This window comes from Scleropages formosus, chromosome 9 (genome assembly GCF_900964775.1).
Source record: "Scleropages formosus chromosome 9, fSclFor1.1, whole genome shotgun sequence".
In the NCBI taxonomy this organism is placed as follows: domain Eukaryota; kingdom Metazoa; phylum Chordata; class Actinopteri; order Osteoglossiformes; family Osteoglossidae; genus Scleropages; species Scleropages formosus.
In genome coordinates, this window is record NC_041814.1 from 921,284 (window position 1) to 937,579 (window position 16,296).

At 47.2% G+C, this 16,296-nt stretch overlaps 2 protein-coding genes across 3 annotated transcripts; one reads left to right on the top strand and one right to left on the bottom strand.

Annotated features, from left to right (window-relative positions):
• The first annotated feature begins 761 nt into the window (after nucleotides 1-761).
• On the top strand, nucleotides 762-4,793 carry LOC108919849 (ras-related protein Rab-11B-like). The gene is made up of 5 exons (XM_029254818.1): nucleotides 762-1,128; nucleotides 2,514-2,709; nucleotides 2,946-3,139; nucleotides 3,246-3,326; nucleotides 3,581-4,793. The coding sequence occupies exons 1-5, from the start codon at nucleotides 1,089-1,091 to the stop codon at nucleotides 3,724-3,726; spliced, it is 657 nt and encodes a 218-aa protein (XP_029110651.1). The 5' UTR covers nucleotides 762-1,088; the 3' UTR covers nucleotides 3,727-4,793.
• A 3,642-nt stretch (nucleotides 4,794-8,435) lies between these two features.
• marchf2 (membrane-associated ring finger (C3HC4) 2) lies at nucleotides 8,436-16,029 on the bottom strand. 2 transcript variants are annotated; one of them, XM_018728105.2, is made up of 7 exons: nucleotides 15,943-16,029; nucleotides 15,792-15,845; nucleotides 12,729-13,074; nucleotides 12,266-12,461; nucleotides 11,290-11,499; nucleotides 9,942-10,128; nucleotides 8,436-9,824 (listed from the first exon to the last, which is right to left on the bottom strand). In XM_018728105.2, exons 3-6 carry the CDS (start codon nucleotides 12,902-12,904, stop codon nucleotides 9,970-9,972), a joined length of 741 nt encoding a protein of 246 aa, XP_018583621.1. In that variant the 5' UTR covers nucleotides 12,905-13,074; nucleotides 15,792-15,845; nucleotides 15,943-16,029; the 3' UTR covers nucleotides 8,436-9,824; nucleotides 9,942-9,969. The 2 variants fall into 2 exon arrangements, with proteins under 2 accessions (XP_018583621.1, XP_018583620.1); XM_018728104.2 differs by having other exon boundaries at nucleotides 15,792-16,029.
• Nucleotides 16,030-16,296: the final 267 nt, after the last annotated feature.

Below are 16,296 nucleotides of genomic sequence, written 5' to 3' on the forward strand. Positions count from 1 at the left end.
TCTTGAATATAAATTGAGCAAGGCAGTATAGAAGATAGCTTGGTGGTTAATGAACTCAGCAGATATTAATGTTAATTGAGCATGAGGAGATGCTTTGGAGAACATTGTTATCCTGACATCAAACGTCCATGTGGATTCACAGATGATTTAAACGGCGAGATATTAGTGAGAAAATGTTTGCTTTTTCATTTCATTGGACCACTTAGCATTAGTCTAATGTTGTCCAGGGTAATGGCTCAGTGCAAATGGGGCGGGGGGGGGGGGTGCGTATCGTTTACACACAGACACAATTGTCCTTTACCACCCGCGTTCTCTTCACAACCCCCCCATCACCCAGTTTGAGCTCTTGTTGAGAAAGAGGACGAGAAAAATGTGGTGGCACGTGTAACACGCGTCTTTCCCACAGCCCAGTAGTACATGTGTACGTGTTTACTGTGTAAATGTACATGTAAAATACGGTACTGTACTACCAGTACCACTATCACGCTCTTTGTCCCGGGACCTGTTACGCCTGCGCCACTCATAAAATGTCACGTCTTCCAGTATATTCCACGGAGCCTCGAAAGCGAGAAAAGAGGCGTTTAAAAATCGTCTCGCAACCACAGCAAAGTGTTTATTTGGCGCCTTTCCGCGCAGGATCGTCGGTTCGTTCGTAACCCGCTTTACGCCCCGCGCAGCGCAGTCAATATTCACGTCGCGGGTAAAGCGCGGTTTCGTGAGCTCGGCAGGCGGGGGGGGGGGGGCGGCCTCTCCGCGCGCACACATCACAGCACAGAGTGCAGCTGCGAGGGGCGCGAGTCGGATTTGGATTCGGACTCGGGAGTCGGATTCGGACTCCTCCCCGTCTGCGGCGGGAGGAAGATCGCTCGGTCCTGCGGCGGGGCTCCGCGCGGCACGGAAGGCGCATTGTTGTCTCGCGCTCTGCGAGCCGACGCGGGACGACCGACGGAGAGGGAGCGCGCGCTGCCGCATCTGGGGACACCGCAGCGAACGGGCTGAGTCTGCGTTGCTCTGGGACGGACGTTTGGATCGTTTTCATTGTTCTCCCCTTTCTTTCCTTGCTTTCCCTTCCCCGTTTTGCTACAACAATGGGCAACAGAGACGACGAGTACGATTTCTTGTTCAAAGGTAATTAAGAATCCCGCTGTCGACGATGTGGATGTCGCAAGCCGACGTCGACGGGTCGTCGCTACGCTCGCGGCGGTGACTGTCGTGTCGCGAGCTCGCCGAGCGGGATCGTGTCGCTGGTGCGCGGGGAGCTCGCGCGCGGCTCGCGTGCACTAGCCTACTAGCGCCGTGTTGTCGGCTGCGCGCAGCCCGCGTTTGTCGCATTGTGTTATCCGCGCGCAGCCGCCAGCAGTGGCCGCATCGGCTCCGGCCGAGCAAGGCGACGTAACGTCCAATTGTGCTCACGACGTCACCTTTCCAAAGAGCGTCAATCTCTATATAATATGTATTTGTGTGTGTGTGTGTGTGTGTGTGTGTGCGCGCGCACGCGTGTGTGTTTAAACAATACCCGTTTTGAGGCTGCAGTGTGTGCCGCAAGTCCCCCCCCCCCCATCCCCGCACCCCCCGCGCGGCACCGCCGCCAACATCTGTTTCCTCGTGATCTTTCTGCCCACTTATGACAGCCGCGTCTCCTTTGTTCTTCTGCCTCCGCGCGCGTTTACACTTTATTTGGGATGGCGGTGACTGTCGTGGGTGCGAGGAGCTCCAACTCGTTTTATTATTCGCTCCTGCAATGTTCGGTGCCACCGGAGCCTCGTTCCTCCTTGTCCAGGAGCTCCGCGAACAGTCATGTCTCTTGGGACTCGGGGCCCCCAAGCTGCATGTTACACTTAGCGGGGAATCCAGTAAATCTGGGACTAGAGTAGGTGTGGGAGCCAACGCACAACAGTTCCCTATTTCCGGTGCGGCGAGGACCTTCGACGCTCTCCGGCTGCCGTGGCCTAAGGAGGATGGACGGGCCAAGCGCTCGGCCTTCTCTCCCGGACAAAGAGCAGCACTTCACAACTTGCGTTACTATGGGTGTCGCGCCGATATCTCGTTATCGCGGTAGTAATAAAAAGACACAGGTTACTCGGTGGGGCGCCGATCAAATATGAAATATGAGACTACAAAAATGGCCACAGGGGCGCCGTGGGAGTGCGGCGCTTCCGGAAACAGGTCCTTCTTAGCAGGCGTGCTGCTGTGAACCGAGATCCCGGGCCGTTTCTTTACGTTCCGTATCAGAGGGACCTTCGTGATTCGTTTAGGTGGATCGGCATCGTCTGGGGGGGCTTTTTCAGGGATGAAACCAGGGTGGTTTTCTGGGATTCTGGCACTGCGGTTTACCGGCTGGTTAACGCATCAAAATGAGCGTTTGTTTGTTCCGCAAGGATGCGCTCTGTCTAAAGCCGATGTGGAAGTGACCTTGAGGAATAAAGTGTCAGGTACGAGTTAGCATGGAAAGAAGGACCCTAGACCTTGGTCCTGGTCCCTTCAAGTCTGACTTTGCACGTCTGCGTTCACAGTGGTGCTCATTGGCGACTCCGGCGTGGGCAAGAGCAACCTGCTGTCCCGTTTCACACGGAACGAGTTCAACCTGGAGAGCAAGAGCACCATCGGCGTGGAGTTCGCCACCCGCAGCATCCAGGTGGACGGCAAGACGATAAAGGCCCAGATCTGGGACACGGCCGGACAGGAGCGCTACAGAGCCATCACCTCGGCGTGAGTGCAGGCTGCCCGGCGTCGCCGCCGCGTAGCCCGGAACGGCGACGGGTCTCCGAACGTCCGTCGGGCGCAAACAAATCGCCGCTTTTGTCTCTCTCGCCGTGTTCTTGCGCTCTGTGGGTTCAAAGTCCTCGTTTCGTGACCTGAGACCGAGGCGTGTGCCGTGGCGCGCTGTGCCGGACGGTGTGTGCGTGTCCCCCCCCCCCACCGTCTCACTTTGCTCCGTCTCTTAGATACTATCGGGGGGCCGTCGGAGCCCTGCTGGTGTACGACATCGCCAAGCACCTGACCTATGAGAACGTGGAGCGCTGGCTGAAGGAGCTGCGCGACCACGCCGACAACAACATTGTCATCATGCTGGTGGGCAACAAGAGCGACCTGCGCCACTTGAGAGCGGTGCCCACCGACGAGGCGCGTGCCTTCGCAGGTAAACCGCTGTCTCCGGCGGGGGGGGGGGCTCTGCGTGACATTGCGGACGGACGTTACCGACCGTGGCAACTGTGTTTTTTCTCCTCCTCCTTTTCCGTCTTCAGAGAAGAATAATCTCTCGTTCATCGAGACCTCGGCCTTGGACTCGACCAACGTCGAAGAGGCGTTCAAAAACATCCTCACAGGTACGGCTCAGGGTCCCGTTCCCGCCCGCGCTCCATCTCCGCGTTTGGTTCGCTGCGTCGCTCATGCTGCTCGGCACACTTAACCGCGACAGCCGCAGGTGTCAGATTTCTGAAGAAATGGAAGCGCCGTCGTGCGCGACATCATACCGGCTCCTCCAGAGCGTGTGCCACCGTTTTCGGCAAGTTGTCGCGGAGCGGGACGGTCGCGAGCGTTTCCGACAGCGGGTACTGACGAACTCCCGTGTCCTCCGCAGAGATCTACCGCATCGTTTCACAGAAGCAGATCGCCGACCGGTCGGCGCACGACGAGTCTCCGGGCAACAACGTAGTGGACATCAGCGTGCCTCCTACCACCGACGGGCAGAGGGGCAGCAAACTGCAGTGCTGCCAGAACCTGTGACCCTCCGCCTTCCCGCAGACGTTTCGCCCTTCATTTTCGCTTGGCTCCCGAGTGACATACTGCTGCTGCTGCTCCACCCGCGCCCCTCTCCGTTTTCTGGGTGCGCGACATCCTTTTTATTACTTGTTAAAATATCATTGCAAGTACAATGACATGTATCCATTTGCCATGTAATGAAGTTGTACAAAGTTCCTCTCGCTTTGTCATTCATGGATTCAAACCCCGGGCCCCTACAGCGCATCAATTAATGCTACTGGAAAGCGCTTTTTTCACTCTGTAACAATGTCCACTCTGTATACGACCATCCGTAACTGCTTCAGGTAGTCCGGAACACCGGTATGCCGGTACTAAGTACCATTCCCACTAGATTGAGACTTTTATTGTCAACGAAACAGAGATCACTCATTTGAGCAGTACTGTACCCACACGGACTTTCTGTATTTGTCCTTATCTCCTCGTGGCCTCAAATTTACTTTGCTTTATTAATTAGCGACCGAAGGTCCGTCTCGCTTACTTTCACACAAGCTGTATTTCACTGCGGTATGCACCCATTTCTATAAAATGCACAAGTAGCACTAGGGTCGGTCATATTTACAACACAAATGTGGATTTAGTGGGATAAGGTTACGGCCGTGCACGTAAAACCGTAGATATGACTAAGTGAAATTAGTTTACCTTTAGCCCGTCTTTCTCCATAACTTGACAAGTTTAAATACATCACTTGGTTACCAAGGCAACATACATTTACAAATAGAGAGAAAACGTCCACGGGGCACCTGTTTGTTTTTAAAATTTATCTTGAGCAGTGCAATTAAGCGATTGCGGGAAATCTGGAAGTCCGGGAAATTTTAGTCGAGTGTGAATATTACAGGTGCGCTGGAGTTCACCGAACGCACGTTGATATTTTTAGCGACGCCAAAATTAGACTTGGTATTCACGTGGAACTGGCTCGTTTTGTTGTGGTTTTACTGTGCTTTTCATTACATTCTGTAATGACTAAGTCATTTCGAAATTCAGCTTATAATGCCATGTTAATGTGAGATGGAAAAGCTTGCACAAGTGCTGGAGAAAGAAGTTACTCACTGACTGCAAGTGGGTGGGGTGGGGTGGGGTGGGGTGGGGGGGGTCACAGCTGATTTCCAAACTACTGTAGTACTTCTTTCTGTTGGCGGAACGCTTTATTCATGCTCTTACGAAATACAGATTGTACTTGTCCTACATGTGTAGTCCATCTATAATTCAGCAATATACTGTGAAAATACACCAAGAATTGAAATCCATAAACGATTAAATAAACCATGAACGACACAATACTGTACTTTACAGTCACTATATACTGTACGTCTTTTAGTAACAGGAAGTCATTGATTCCTAATTCTAGCACTGACTTTTTCTTAAGCGTGAAGCGATTTCCTTCAATTGTAAGATGTGGCTGTGAATTTATGAACATTACGGAAGGTCGTGAAAGATTCCCCAGAAGCAGCCAGTTCTACAAGCTAGAGAACAACACGTTGCTGTTCCCTTCATCGGAACGGATGTATTCTGATGAAGCACAGGCCTCACGTGAGCTTCCCGTACCTGTGTTTTTCAAGGACTCGGGTGCGTATAGACACACTGAGCCCTTTAGGCCTTGATCTGCATGAAACAGAGTTACAGATTTTGGAGCTGTATGCACTCATAAATGAATATTAGTATAAGAAGGAGTTGAGAAGCTGTCCTGCTCACCCACTCATTGAGCGCCAGCACAGAACTGGCAGCATACAGGTAAGTTTACCCCAGCGACTAGGCCTCAGAGGTGGGGAAATAAGGACAGAAAAACCAGCTTCTATTCATATACTATCCATCCATCGGGTTCCCCTTGTCCCGAGCAGTGTCAAAGTGAGCCAGAGCCTTAGCTGGCAACGAGTGGGGGCAAGGCCGAGGGGGGACGGGACATACCCAGGATGGGACCCCAAGCAGGGCTCGAACCCTAGCCCTGCCACACAGTGGGCACCGGCCAAACCTTCCACGCCACCACACCCCCTGTAGTCATATACTAGTACATCGTATATTAGATGGATATTATAAACATCAATGTAAAAAAAACACATGAGCGTGCGGATGTTTGTGAAGTACTTTTATTTCTTCGTATAGGGTATGGAAACCAGTTTTTAGCATCGAAACGAACAGGTCAGCCAGTCAAGTTCCTCACAGGGGTGTGAGAGCAGCGCAGCAAGGAGAGGACGGGGACTTTGCACCTTGCATCTCAACGTGACCCACCGCACAGCCTTCGTCACCGTGGTACACCTGAGCTGTGCCGACGACCAAACTGCGATATTGCTTCATACCAGTCCAATGTTGCGGTGCCACTGCGGCACATTTTTGCTTTTTACACACCGAATAATGTCAGTCGTTTTGGACAAAGGAGACAGATACATGTACAAACAAAGAAATAAGTAAATAATGAATGAATACATTTCTCAGGTGTAGGGAAAAGAAGAAGAGCCAGACTCTTTCACTTTATGCTCATACCGACAGCGTACAGAGAGAATTTCACTCCTGTATAACGCGACGTCTGTTGCTGGAGACCAGTGAGCAGTGCATCAGTTTAAGTTCTGTTAGGTTTTGTGGTTTTGCTCAGTTGCTTACAAAACACCCCAAATTTAGTGCAGAACATATATTCAGTATCATTGCATGACACACAATGAGCATTTCAAACATTTGGTGATGGGGAAAAAGCGGGTTCTCCGCGAGATCACTGAACACATAACATACTGTGCAAATACTAACTGAAATTACCTACGTAAATATCAAAACAGACCATTTTGTTCTACATATCTGTCATAGAAATTCATTTGTAACACATATAGGCATAATACAAAATATCACTTTTACGGATTCAAAAGCCATTGCAAATTTTGAATAATGGCACTAAGCAAAGATTGCTACAGTCCTTCGGTTGCGTTTGTGAGCGAGATTATTTTTTAAAAAGTCCATGCATCTTTGGTGTAGGGTCTGGCTGTGGTTAACTAGAATAATACTAAGTTTTTTTTTTTTTTTTTCCCCTACACGCTCCAACTGGCAATTTGTGAGCAGCTAAACACTGCCAGCAAAACACAAACCTGTCCTTATTCACATACAGAGAGAGTGAGCAAGCAATGGGTACCGCTGCTTACCGAGGTATGAAGTTCTAAAATAGTTTTTTTTTTTTTTGTTAAAGTTAATTGCATGAATCACTCTACTGTGTGATGCCTAAATTTCAATCTCACTGTCTGCACTGCAATGGAAAAACAAACATTAGTCCAAATTATTTTGTAGGCCATCAACATCTTGGATTGAAACACTGTGAACTGAAGTACAACCACATAGCTGCTTGGCGTTTCTTGACATCCTTTATCACGCCACAAGCCAGGCATAGTACGAAAAGAGTACAATGTAATAAATAAAGGATCACACAGCATATATAATAAAGTATCATATAACCATTATTATCACTTGTGAAAAAAAAAAAAAGAAGTAATTTTGTTTTTATAAGACCCATACTATGTCATCACATTTAAGACAAATACATGAAACCAAATATTTCTGGAGACCACATATTGCCAATTAATTTTTTCCAAAAGCATATCTTTGGAACACTGGAGGGAAGCGATAAAAGGACAGGGAGCCCTTCACTCTCACGGAGCTGCAGAAGGAGTCCACCTGCTTGTAGCCATGGTAACACACAATAAACATCCAGTCCATCTGAAACATCGAGCTTCATTCACTCCCACATTCAGAGCACCTTCATTCTTGCAAGTGGAAATGTGTCTGCCTGCCTTCCACCAAGAGCCTGCGAGAAGCCTGGTGCCCTTGACCGTACCAGTGCTACTAGGCAGGTGGGCAGCTTCTCTGCGGCAAGGACACCTTTACACCGAACTGTCATCAAGACCCTTCACGGCGTCACAAAGTGGCACCAGGGAACATCGCACCATGCCACGTTTGCTTAAAGAAATGCAAGCGCTGCTTGGGGTGGAAGGAGTCAGATCAGTTTCCTGAAAGTGGTGTAAAACCAGTCTCCAGGCCTGGTCTACAGCAAAACCTTCTCCACCTCAGTCCCTTGTGGGAGCGGTGTGGCCAGAAGCGATCAAGTCGGACAAGTGACACTACTGAAGCGGACAGGCATGTGAATGGGACTCGGGTTATGTGAACAAAATGCCTTACGAGGGAATGAGACACGTGTCTTCTGCAGAGTGACACCAGTAAATGGCCACGTGTCCAAACCTGCATTGGAATCCCAAAAATATCCACCCAACGAGAGTTGGATCGAGGAATACAAGTGTGTCCCTTTTGTGAGACAGATGACGCAGCTGCACGGTACCAACAGCATACTGATATTGAGCTTAACATAAACATATTTAAAATACATTTATTCACTACCTTTTTGTTCTTTCCATAAATGTAGTGTAACTCCGACAAAATTACTGGTGCAAAATATAAACCAACAAACTGAATAAACTTAAGCTAAATAAAAATAAAATTAATAAACTTCTAGAAGGTTCAATGAACCATGTAATGTTACAGTTAAAATGATGGTTTAAAACATTTATTTAGCTGACACTTCTCTCCAAAGCAACTTACAATGTTAAGGTTACAATTATTTACCCATTTATACAGCTGGGTAATTTTACAGGAGCAATTCAGGGTAAGTACCTTGCTTAAGGGTACTACAGCAGGAGAGGAGGCTCAAACCTGCAACCTTTGGGTCCAAAGGCAGTTGTTCTAACCACTACACTACCAACTGTCATCTATCTACACTGTAAATGATTACATTAAATGCTCATACATAAGAAAGAATACCTTGAACATTGGCATAAATGCGACCAAATTGGAGGAATAAAGGAACAGTCTGGAAGGCCAGTGTGTACTGATGCTTTTGCATATTTCCCTCACTAAGAGGCATCTCCTTGCAAGGATTTATTCATATGCTGATATATTATAGCAGTATAAAAATGTTGAAAGCATGACCAGAGCTACACTCTTCTGACAGAGAGAACAATTACCAAGAAACTTGGAAGCCAAACCTTCTCAAACAGGATTTAATCTTATCTAGTTTTGCACCTTCTCGTATTGCACAATCTGTCCAGGGCAGGACATATCAGGGTTACAACAGCTCCAGTCACCGTCCCTGCAAATCTGTCCAATCTTAAAAGCTCTCACGGAAAGTTTTATTTCCCTTAGACTGAAAGTGTATTTTTTGAGATTGAACCCAGACAAACTTGCAGAAAGGTGCAATTTAGTTGTTTCCTCCGCTTTTACGTTGTGCGTTCTTTTCAATATAGCCATCCTGTGTGTGGGATTACATAACAAGACATTGGCTGTGTTCAGAACACGCTGAAAGTGCAATGGAGAGGTAGCGCCTTCATGTGGGTTCATGAAAAACAGGGGGAAAAGCAGCACAGATTTGTCCACAGCGGATTCGCAGACCGCAGCTCTGACACCGATGCAGATCTCGGAGGACACTCCACCTTGGGCCTGCTCCCAGGAAGGAAAAGAACTCTTGTCCTGCTCTGCTGAGGGACACTGAGGGAAGAACAGCCTAACAGGACCTGACATAAGTGCTCAATGGCACAGAGCTTTAGCAATAGCCCACTCACACTGCAAGAAAGGAAAATGATCTTTAGCTTCTCTCCCTGGGGGAAAGAACCTTAGGATTTTTCAATAGTATAAAGTCATGAGATGCTCCAAAATCCACCTTCTGTGATTTTCTTTCCAAAGGGCATAAAGGATATTTTGACGGATCCCTTACCATGTCCTGGCAGAGAGCTAGTACAGTAATCTTCCATCATTTCTTATTTGAACCTGGGGTCAATGACACAGCAGGTAGAACTGGAAAAATTCAGAAAGGTGCTAGCAAGGCTATACGTGAGAGTGAGCTGCGAAGAATATAACAAAAATGGGAAAAAAGCACATGATACCTGGCTTGCCCTTAACCACATAGGAGCTCTTCCACCTATATGAGAAAGCGCAACTCCATTCCTCTGCAGGGTGCTGCACCACGACACCATTCACCATCTGAGAAGGCAGGACATGTTCCTTCTTCACTGGCTTCTCCTCCAGGTGATGCATTTTACAGGGCTCTAAACGAGACAAAAGGTGGGGGGGGGGGGCATTTAAAAAAATGGGTTTGGCAGAAAGCCTGTTGTGTCCACAACTGCTTATGACTGACAGATGCACGGTTGGACAAGCTCTTCCACCTGGACTCTGCGCTACTCCTTGGAGCTCTCATACAACGCTCTCTTCCGCCATCTTCTTCGCCAGTGTGGAGGTGAGCGAGGACAGCTCAGTCGCGTGCGCGCCCTTGGCATCAGGAAGGAGAAGGCGGACTTTCTGGTTGGTCCTCCTCCACTCCGAGTACAGCTGGCAATGGTAGCGGAATGACACCTGTGAAGCACATGGAGATATTAACCATTAGTATGGACACATTTTTATATTGTGCTCAAGGACACAACGCTCGAGGCTTCTGACAAAGGCGGAGCAGCAGAGGCCTTCAACGCAAATCCTCTAAACAGCTCTAAGCACTTATGGTAGGTGGTACCTCTTATTTTACCAGATGTCTCCAAGACTTTAAGGCTGAAGAGAATGAGTAGAGAGCCCAGCAACCGATTTATAGAGGTGCTCTAGAGACCAATAATACTGCCATTTCTGCCTCCATAACAGCACAACACACTCAGTATGGCAGGAGTAGGTGAAAGTCACTCTGGCTTATTGGTGAGTTCATCACCGACACGCTGACTTCCTGCATCACTGAGCAAGTGAGGTCAATGCCAAGTCACACAGCTTCTTCCACATGCTTTGTTTTGGAAGTGCGGAAGTCTCTCTTTATTAGATAATAAATCTCTTTATTACCAAAGAAAATGAGTAAGCAAGGTGACAAGACTGAGCCTAAGAAGCATGCAGGTGACACAGGTTCAGGTGTCGAGTTTAAAAGAACAGCTTAGGAAAGATTCATGTTAGAAAGTGTTCTGAATTAAATGAAAGAATGTGATACCATTTGCGCAACTGCAATAAGGGAGTCCGGTATCATCACTTTGTTCAAGGTAAAGCTGTACATTTACTGCGGCATTTCTTTATTTATTATGAATTGGACATGTTCTTAAACTGTGCTACTTTTAATGGACAAAAGGTGTAAGTACTAAAGTGGGAGACTCTACATTGTCATACAACTACAATTGATTATAGCAAGTATCCGAGTGGTGGAAGCTGTTGTGCTCCACTGGAAGGATCTGGGTTTAAATTCCCACTCCTAATGTAGCACTCCTGAACATAGTTCTTACCTTGAATTATTCTGCTAAGCGCCGCCCCGCCGTATAAATTAAGTCACCGCAAGTAGATGAGCATGCAAACCTAACACTGAAAGTCGATTTCGAGAAAAGTGTCAGTTAAACAACGTGTAGTTATTTAGCCGTTTGAATAGAAATAAAATGTGCACTTCTGGAGATTTTTCACAGAAGTGCAGCAGAATAAAGGAAATTAAAAACAAAGGTCACACATGGTTTGACACTGCACCCCCTTTCCCTCACAGAAACAGCTGAAGAGAGTTACCAGCGTCCAGAGGACGTAAATGGTGAAAAGGGCGATCGTAAGTGCGATGAGGCCAACGGCCTCCAGGCGGCTGTTGAAGTGCAGGTGGTCCTGGGCCCCCCGCAGACACAGCCAGCCCGAGATGGCTGCCAGTGGGGTTATGAACAGGAAGCAAACCATGTCGCAGAAGAGCGTCCGCTTCTCGGTGCGCGGCCCAGGGTCCCATAGCCACTGTGGGAGAAGAACGGGGGGGGTCTAAAACACACAATCGCTTATGATCAAGTGCAGAGACACACAAAAATGGAGCATCCGCTCTGCTGTCAATGTCATAGCTGGGGGAGCTCCGTGGCTTCGCGACTCAATGTGCAACAAATCGATGTGCTGTTAGTGGAAATGAACTACTTTAACCTGGAAGCACAATTCCACGGATGAATCCAGCAAAGGCGTGTGAAGCACTGCCTATTTAAAACCAATTCATGAATGGCTGAGTCCAATTTAAGCTCTTAGATGAGGTCTAACCTACACTTGCATATTTGAGCATTATTGGGGAGAGCTGTGTGTGACACACATGAGTAAGCAAGGTTAGACGTCCTGAAATCATTTTTTTTGCAGAGAAATAACGGGAGGTCAGGGACACGCATTCAGGAGCACCTCGCCAGAGCTTCTGAAGAGGCAGCGACAATACATTTTACCCACTACTGTGGGTGTGAAGACAGTACGCTGGTGGCCCGATTCACATAAAACCCAGCAAGCAGGCAAGCATGGTGAAGGTGAACAGAATCAGTTACATGTACCCCCATTGGAAGGATGTGGGTTTGAATCCCTGGATGCTCCTGATGTAGCACTATTGAACACAGGCCTTACCTTGAATTACTCTGCTAAGTGGTGCTCAGCTACATAAATAAAATGAGTGCAGGGAGCCAGTGCAGGCAGTAGGCAGCCCGAGCACACCGGGAAACGAACACAGAAGCGAGGCGAAGGCATCGACCTCAGGTACCTCGGTGAGGGCCCGGGGCCTTCGTTCCACGGTAAACTCCGTGTGGCACAACTCGCAGTAGCTCGTGTTGGAGGAGGACAACCACTTCTCGAGGCAGCTCTTGTGCACTGCTCCCAGGGTGCCTGTGCAGCTGCAGGGTGAGAGCAGCCCCTCGCCGCTGCTCCCCTCGTGACAGATGCGGCAGATGGGGCCATCACTGGGTAGAGCGCAGTAAGGAAACAGAGTCCCGGTGAGACGCTGCTCCCTATTTCAGTGTCAACACCGAACACGTAGCCTGCTATACTGCCAATGTGTCACTGCCGCTACATCACACCCAAGCTTGTGGTTTTGCTAAGAAAGAAATACAGTTTAGAGAACTCCACAGCCTCAGTGTTACCGTGTTGGAGACTGGTCATGACAGTCCAAAATCTATTCTTAGGCCATGAGTAGAAGCAGGAAGGGACAAGAGAAAAGAGGAGGCCACCTCTGTGGGCCCAGGGATTTGATGACAGTGGAGAGGAGCCGGCCGTCCTTGGCCGTGACCTGGGTGATGTAATGTGCCCGTCGGACGTTGGACTCCTCCACGGCCTTAGACAGGGCGGCGCTGCCCGTGCAGTCACACAGAGAGCCTGGGAGGTGGCAGCACTCCCCCGTTGTCATGGCGGCCCACTTTTGGGGAATGGGGGAACAAGGGAACAGGGGAACAGGGGCAGGGCAGGGTAGGATAGGATAGGATAGGATAGGGGGTGGGCACCCAGGCAACTCAGGAGCAAAACGTGAGCAGATGCACCTCCCTCTCTTCTGTAGTCCCGATCAGGCTGGAGCCCAGACTAGAAAAAGGAGAGAGTCTCACATGAGCCATAAAGCCGGTCACTTCAAAGATACTTTTGCATTAAATACAACTTCCTGCTCCATTATACAGTGGAAAACAAACATTAAAAGACTATTTCTAATTTTGCTGTACAACAAGAAAACTGTACATCCCATTCTCGAGGTTTGAACTTTAACTCCCCACGCAAAACAGAGCAATCAAAAGTGTAAGCAGCTAGTGATCCATCATCACGAAGAGCCACATGACAAGAGATAGCCAGAGGGATCTGGTACCTGTGGCAGGAAGCAAGACTGCAAGCTGCTACAAATGACCATAGCAGCAATAAGGTTTATGTCACGTAGAGTTCATGTCCACATGGAATGTTTTCAGCGGCTTTTCCACAAATAAAACAGATCATTAGATACCAACCAATGAGTGAAAACTCTGTTGGGAAAAAAGAAGAGACATAATGGAGAGCTGGCCCTTAACCTGTCCGCTCTTCATAGACAGGGAAGTGTACGCACTCAGTGCAAATCTGGGCAAACATTTTTTGAAAGGCTGTGAAGTAATGAACAGAGCATAAATTCTCAATATTGTGCATATTTGGAAAAACAGGTCTCCCTTGCATAACAAAAGCAATTCATTTATGAAAATCCACTCATGATGAATTCTTAATTGTCTGCATGGGTTTCCTCCGGGTGCTCCGGTTTCCTCCCACAGTCCAAAGACATACTGTTCAGGTTCCCTATAGTGTGTGAGTGACACAGAGAGTGTGTTCCACTGATTTATGGATGAGTGACCCATTGTAAGTAGTGTATCTAGCAGTGTAAGCCACCACGGTGAATAAAGTGTGTATGGGCTGGTAACACTACATAGTATCCATTGTAAGTCACTTTGGAAAAAAGCATCTGCTAAATAAATCAATGTAAATGTACCATTAATGTAACATTTGCATTTATTTATTCAGCTTTTCTCCATAGTGAATTACAATATTAAACTACCTATAGCTACTTACCCATTTAAACAGACAGGGAACTTTACTGGAGCAATTCAGGGTAAGAACCTTGCTCAAGGTATGAGAGCAGTAGGTGAGGTTTGAACTAACAACCTTCAGGTACAAAGGCAGAAGCACCAACCACCACGCTGTCAGCTCCCTCACTTAAATGAGAAATAAATCATGAGTTCGATAACGTTCACACATTTTTTTCAGAAAAGACATTTGTAATGATATTGCCTTTTAAGATACTGCTTGAATGCCTTGTTCTTACTATAAGGCACACTGTGAGAAAAACATCTTACGTATCGCCACAATAAAGAAACTTTAAAAATTTCCTCTCTGAAAGCATTTCTTATGCGTACTGATGGCACATTATGTAAATATTAGGGTACAAACTATGTGTGTTCGCAACTGCGAATCTGTGTAATATGAGTGCTGATTATGCAGCTGTCTACTTCATCAGCGACCTTGTTCAAACCTTCCCTTCAGCATTTGTTCTCCTTAGGTCAGCCAGCGTAAGGTGACATATTATCTACACGCTTGCAAACACAAACACCAGTGAGCTGTTTAAAGCATGTAAAATTGTATGTCACAGGTAAAAGTACGCTCATCCATCACATAACGGGGTCCAGTATAATGGAAAAATCGCTACTATTTTGACATACAGCGGGCTTATAAATTCACCACGACAGTATTTTTGAGCGTTTTGTCCTCGTTTCACGACGATCTGTGGTTTGCATAATCCTGAAAAAGATGCAAGGGCTCACTGATGATGAATGAATGAACGAGTGAAAGTGTGACACTGAAAGACAAGCCAGAAACAAGACATTTTTGTGACACAATTATTATGAAATATGTGGGTGTTGTCATTGTCATCCATGAAAATATTCAGTCTATTTTGGTTCACTTCATTTTAGGTTTATTTAAAGAGGAAGGACAGAGGAAATGAAGACAATATAGAGAGAAGAAACAGAGGAAATAAAGACAGTATGGACAGAAGGGAGGAAGATATACAGACAATTAAGAGAGGAGGGACAGAGGAAATGAAGACAATATATGGACAGGAGGGACAGAAGAAATAAAGACAATATAGAGAAAAGGGAAAGAGGAAATAAGACAATATGGACAGAAGGGAAGAAGATATACAGACAGTTAGGAGAGGAGGGACAGAGGAAATGAAGACAATATATGGACAGGAGGGACAGAAGAAATAAGACAATATGGACAGAAGGGAAGAAGATAAACAGACAAGAGAGGAGGGATAGACAAAATGAAGACAATACAGAGAAGAGAAACAGGAAATAAAGACAATATGGAGAGGAGGGAAAGAGGAAATAAGACAATATGGACAGAAGGGAAGAAGATATACAGACAATTAGGAGAGGAGGGACAGAGGAAATGAAGACAATATAGAGAGGAGGGACAGACAAAATGAAGACAATACGGAGAAGAGAAACAGGAGATAAAGACAGTATGGACAGAAGGGAGGAAGATATACAGACAATTAATAAGAGAGGAGGGACAGAGGGGAAATGAAGACAGGATGGACAGGAGGGAGAAAGGAAATAAAGACAGAGGAAGGACGGGGGAAATGAAGACAATATGTAGATGAGGGAAAGAGAATATAGACAAGAAGGAACAGAGGAAATGAAGACAATAGAAAAGGGGAAAAGGAAATACTAAAAGATAAGAGAGGAGGGACAAATAGAGAGACAGAGAGAGAGAGAGAGGCTGCTCACCTGCACCGTTTCCCTTTTTCATACTCCACAACCACATCCAGCCATCACACCTCTCTGCACGATAAACACCGAACCGTGTTTACAGATGTTACATTTAGCAAATAAATGCTGTCTATTAAAAAGCATTTTATCGTTTGAGTGTGTTATTTACTTCCGAGGTCACACCGCTGCCTCTCCTGCGGTTCACATCTACGGCCTGTCACAGGTCGCCGATTCCACATTTACCTCCGGCATCATATCAACGCTGCAGAACCACTGTCGGGTTGTACCCGCCCCTCACATGTTTAGCAACCAATCAGCAAGCAAAAATCCTTGATTGACGTGCGACGGCACAAAGGCGTCGAATGTAAACTGCCGTAAATTCTGGATTAGCGCCACACACCGAATGTTTTGAGAATTAGCGGCAATACAGCGGCTTTTTTCACTTGAAATGAAGTACCGGTAGCGTTTTCAGCGGTGCTCTTATTTAACATCCGGGAAAGATGACTGAAATAAACTGCTTCCA

Coding starts and splice junctions, on each gene's coding strand:
- LOC108919849 (XM_029254818.1), top strand. CDS start 1,089: ATGGGCAACAGAGACGACGAGTACGATTTCTTGTTCAAAG. Junction 2,710..2,945: donor TACAGAGCCATCACCTCGGC/GTGAGTGCAGGC, acceptor TCCGTCTCTTAG/ATACTATCGGGGGGCCGTCG. Junction 3,140..3,245: donor CGAGGCGCGTGCCTTCGCAG/GTAAACCGCTGT, acceptor TTCCGTCTTCAG/AGAAGAATAATCTCTCGTTC.
- marchf2 (XM_018728105.2), bottom strand. CDS start 12,904: ATGACAACGGGGGAGTGCTGCCACCTCCCAGGCTCTCTGTGTGACTGC. Junction 12,462..12,728: donor AAATCCCTGGGCCCACAGAG/GTGGCCTCCTCT, acceptor CGCTCTACCCAG/TGATGGCCCCATCTGCCGCA. Junction 10,129..11,289: donor TTTACGTCCTCTGGACGCTG/GTAACTCTCTTC, acceptor TGTGCTTCACAG/GTGTCATTCCGCTACCATTG.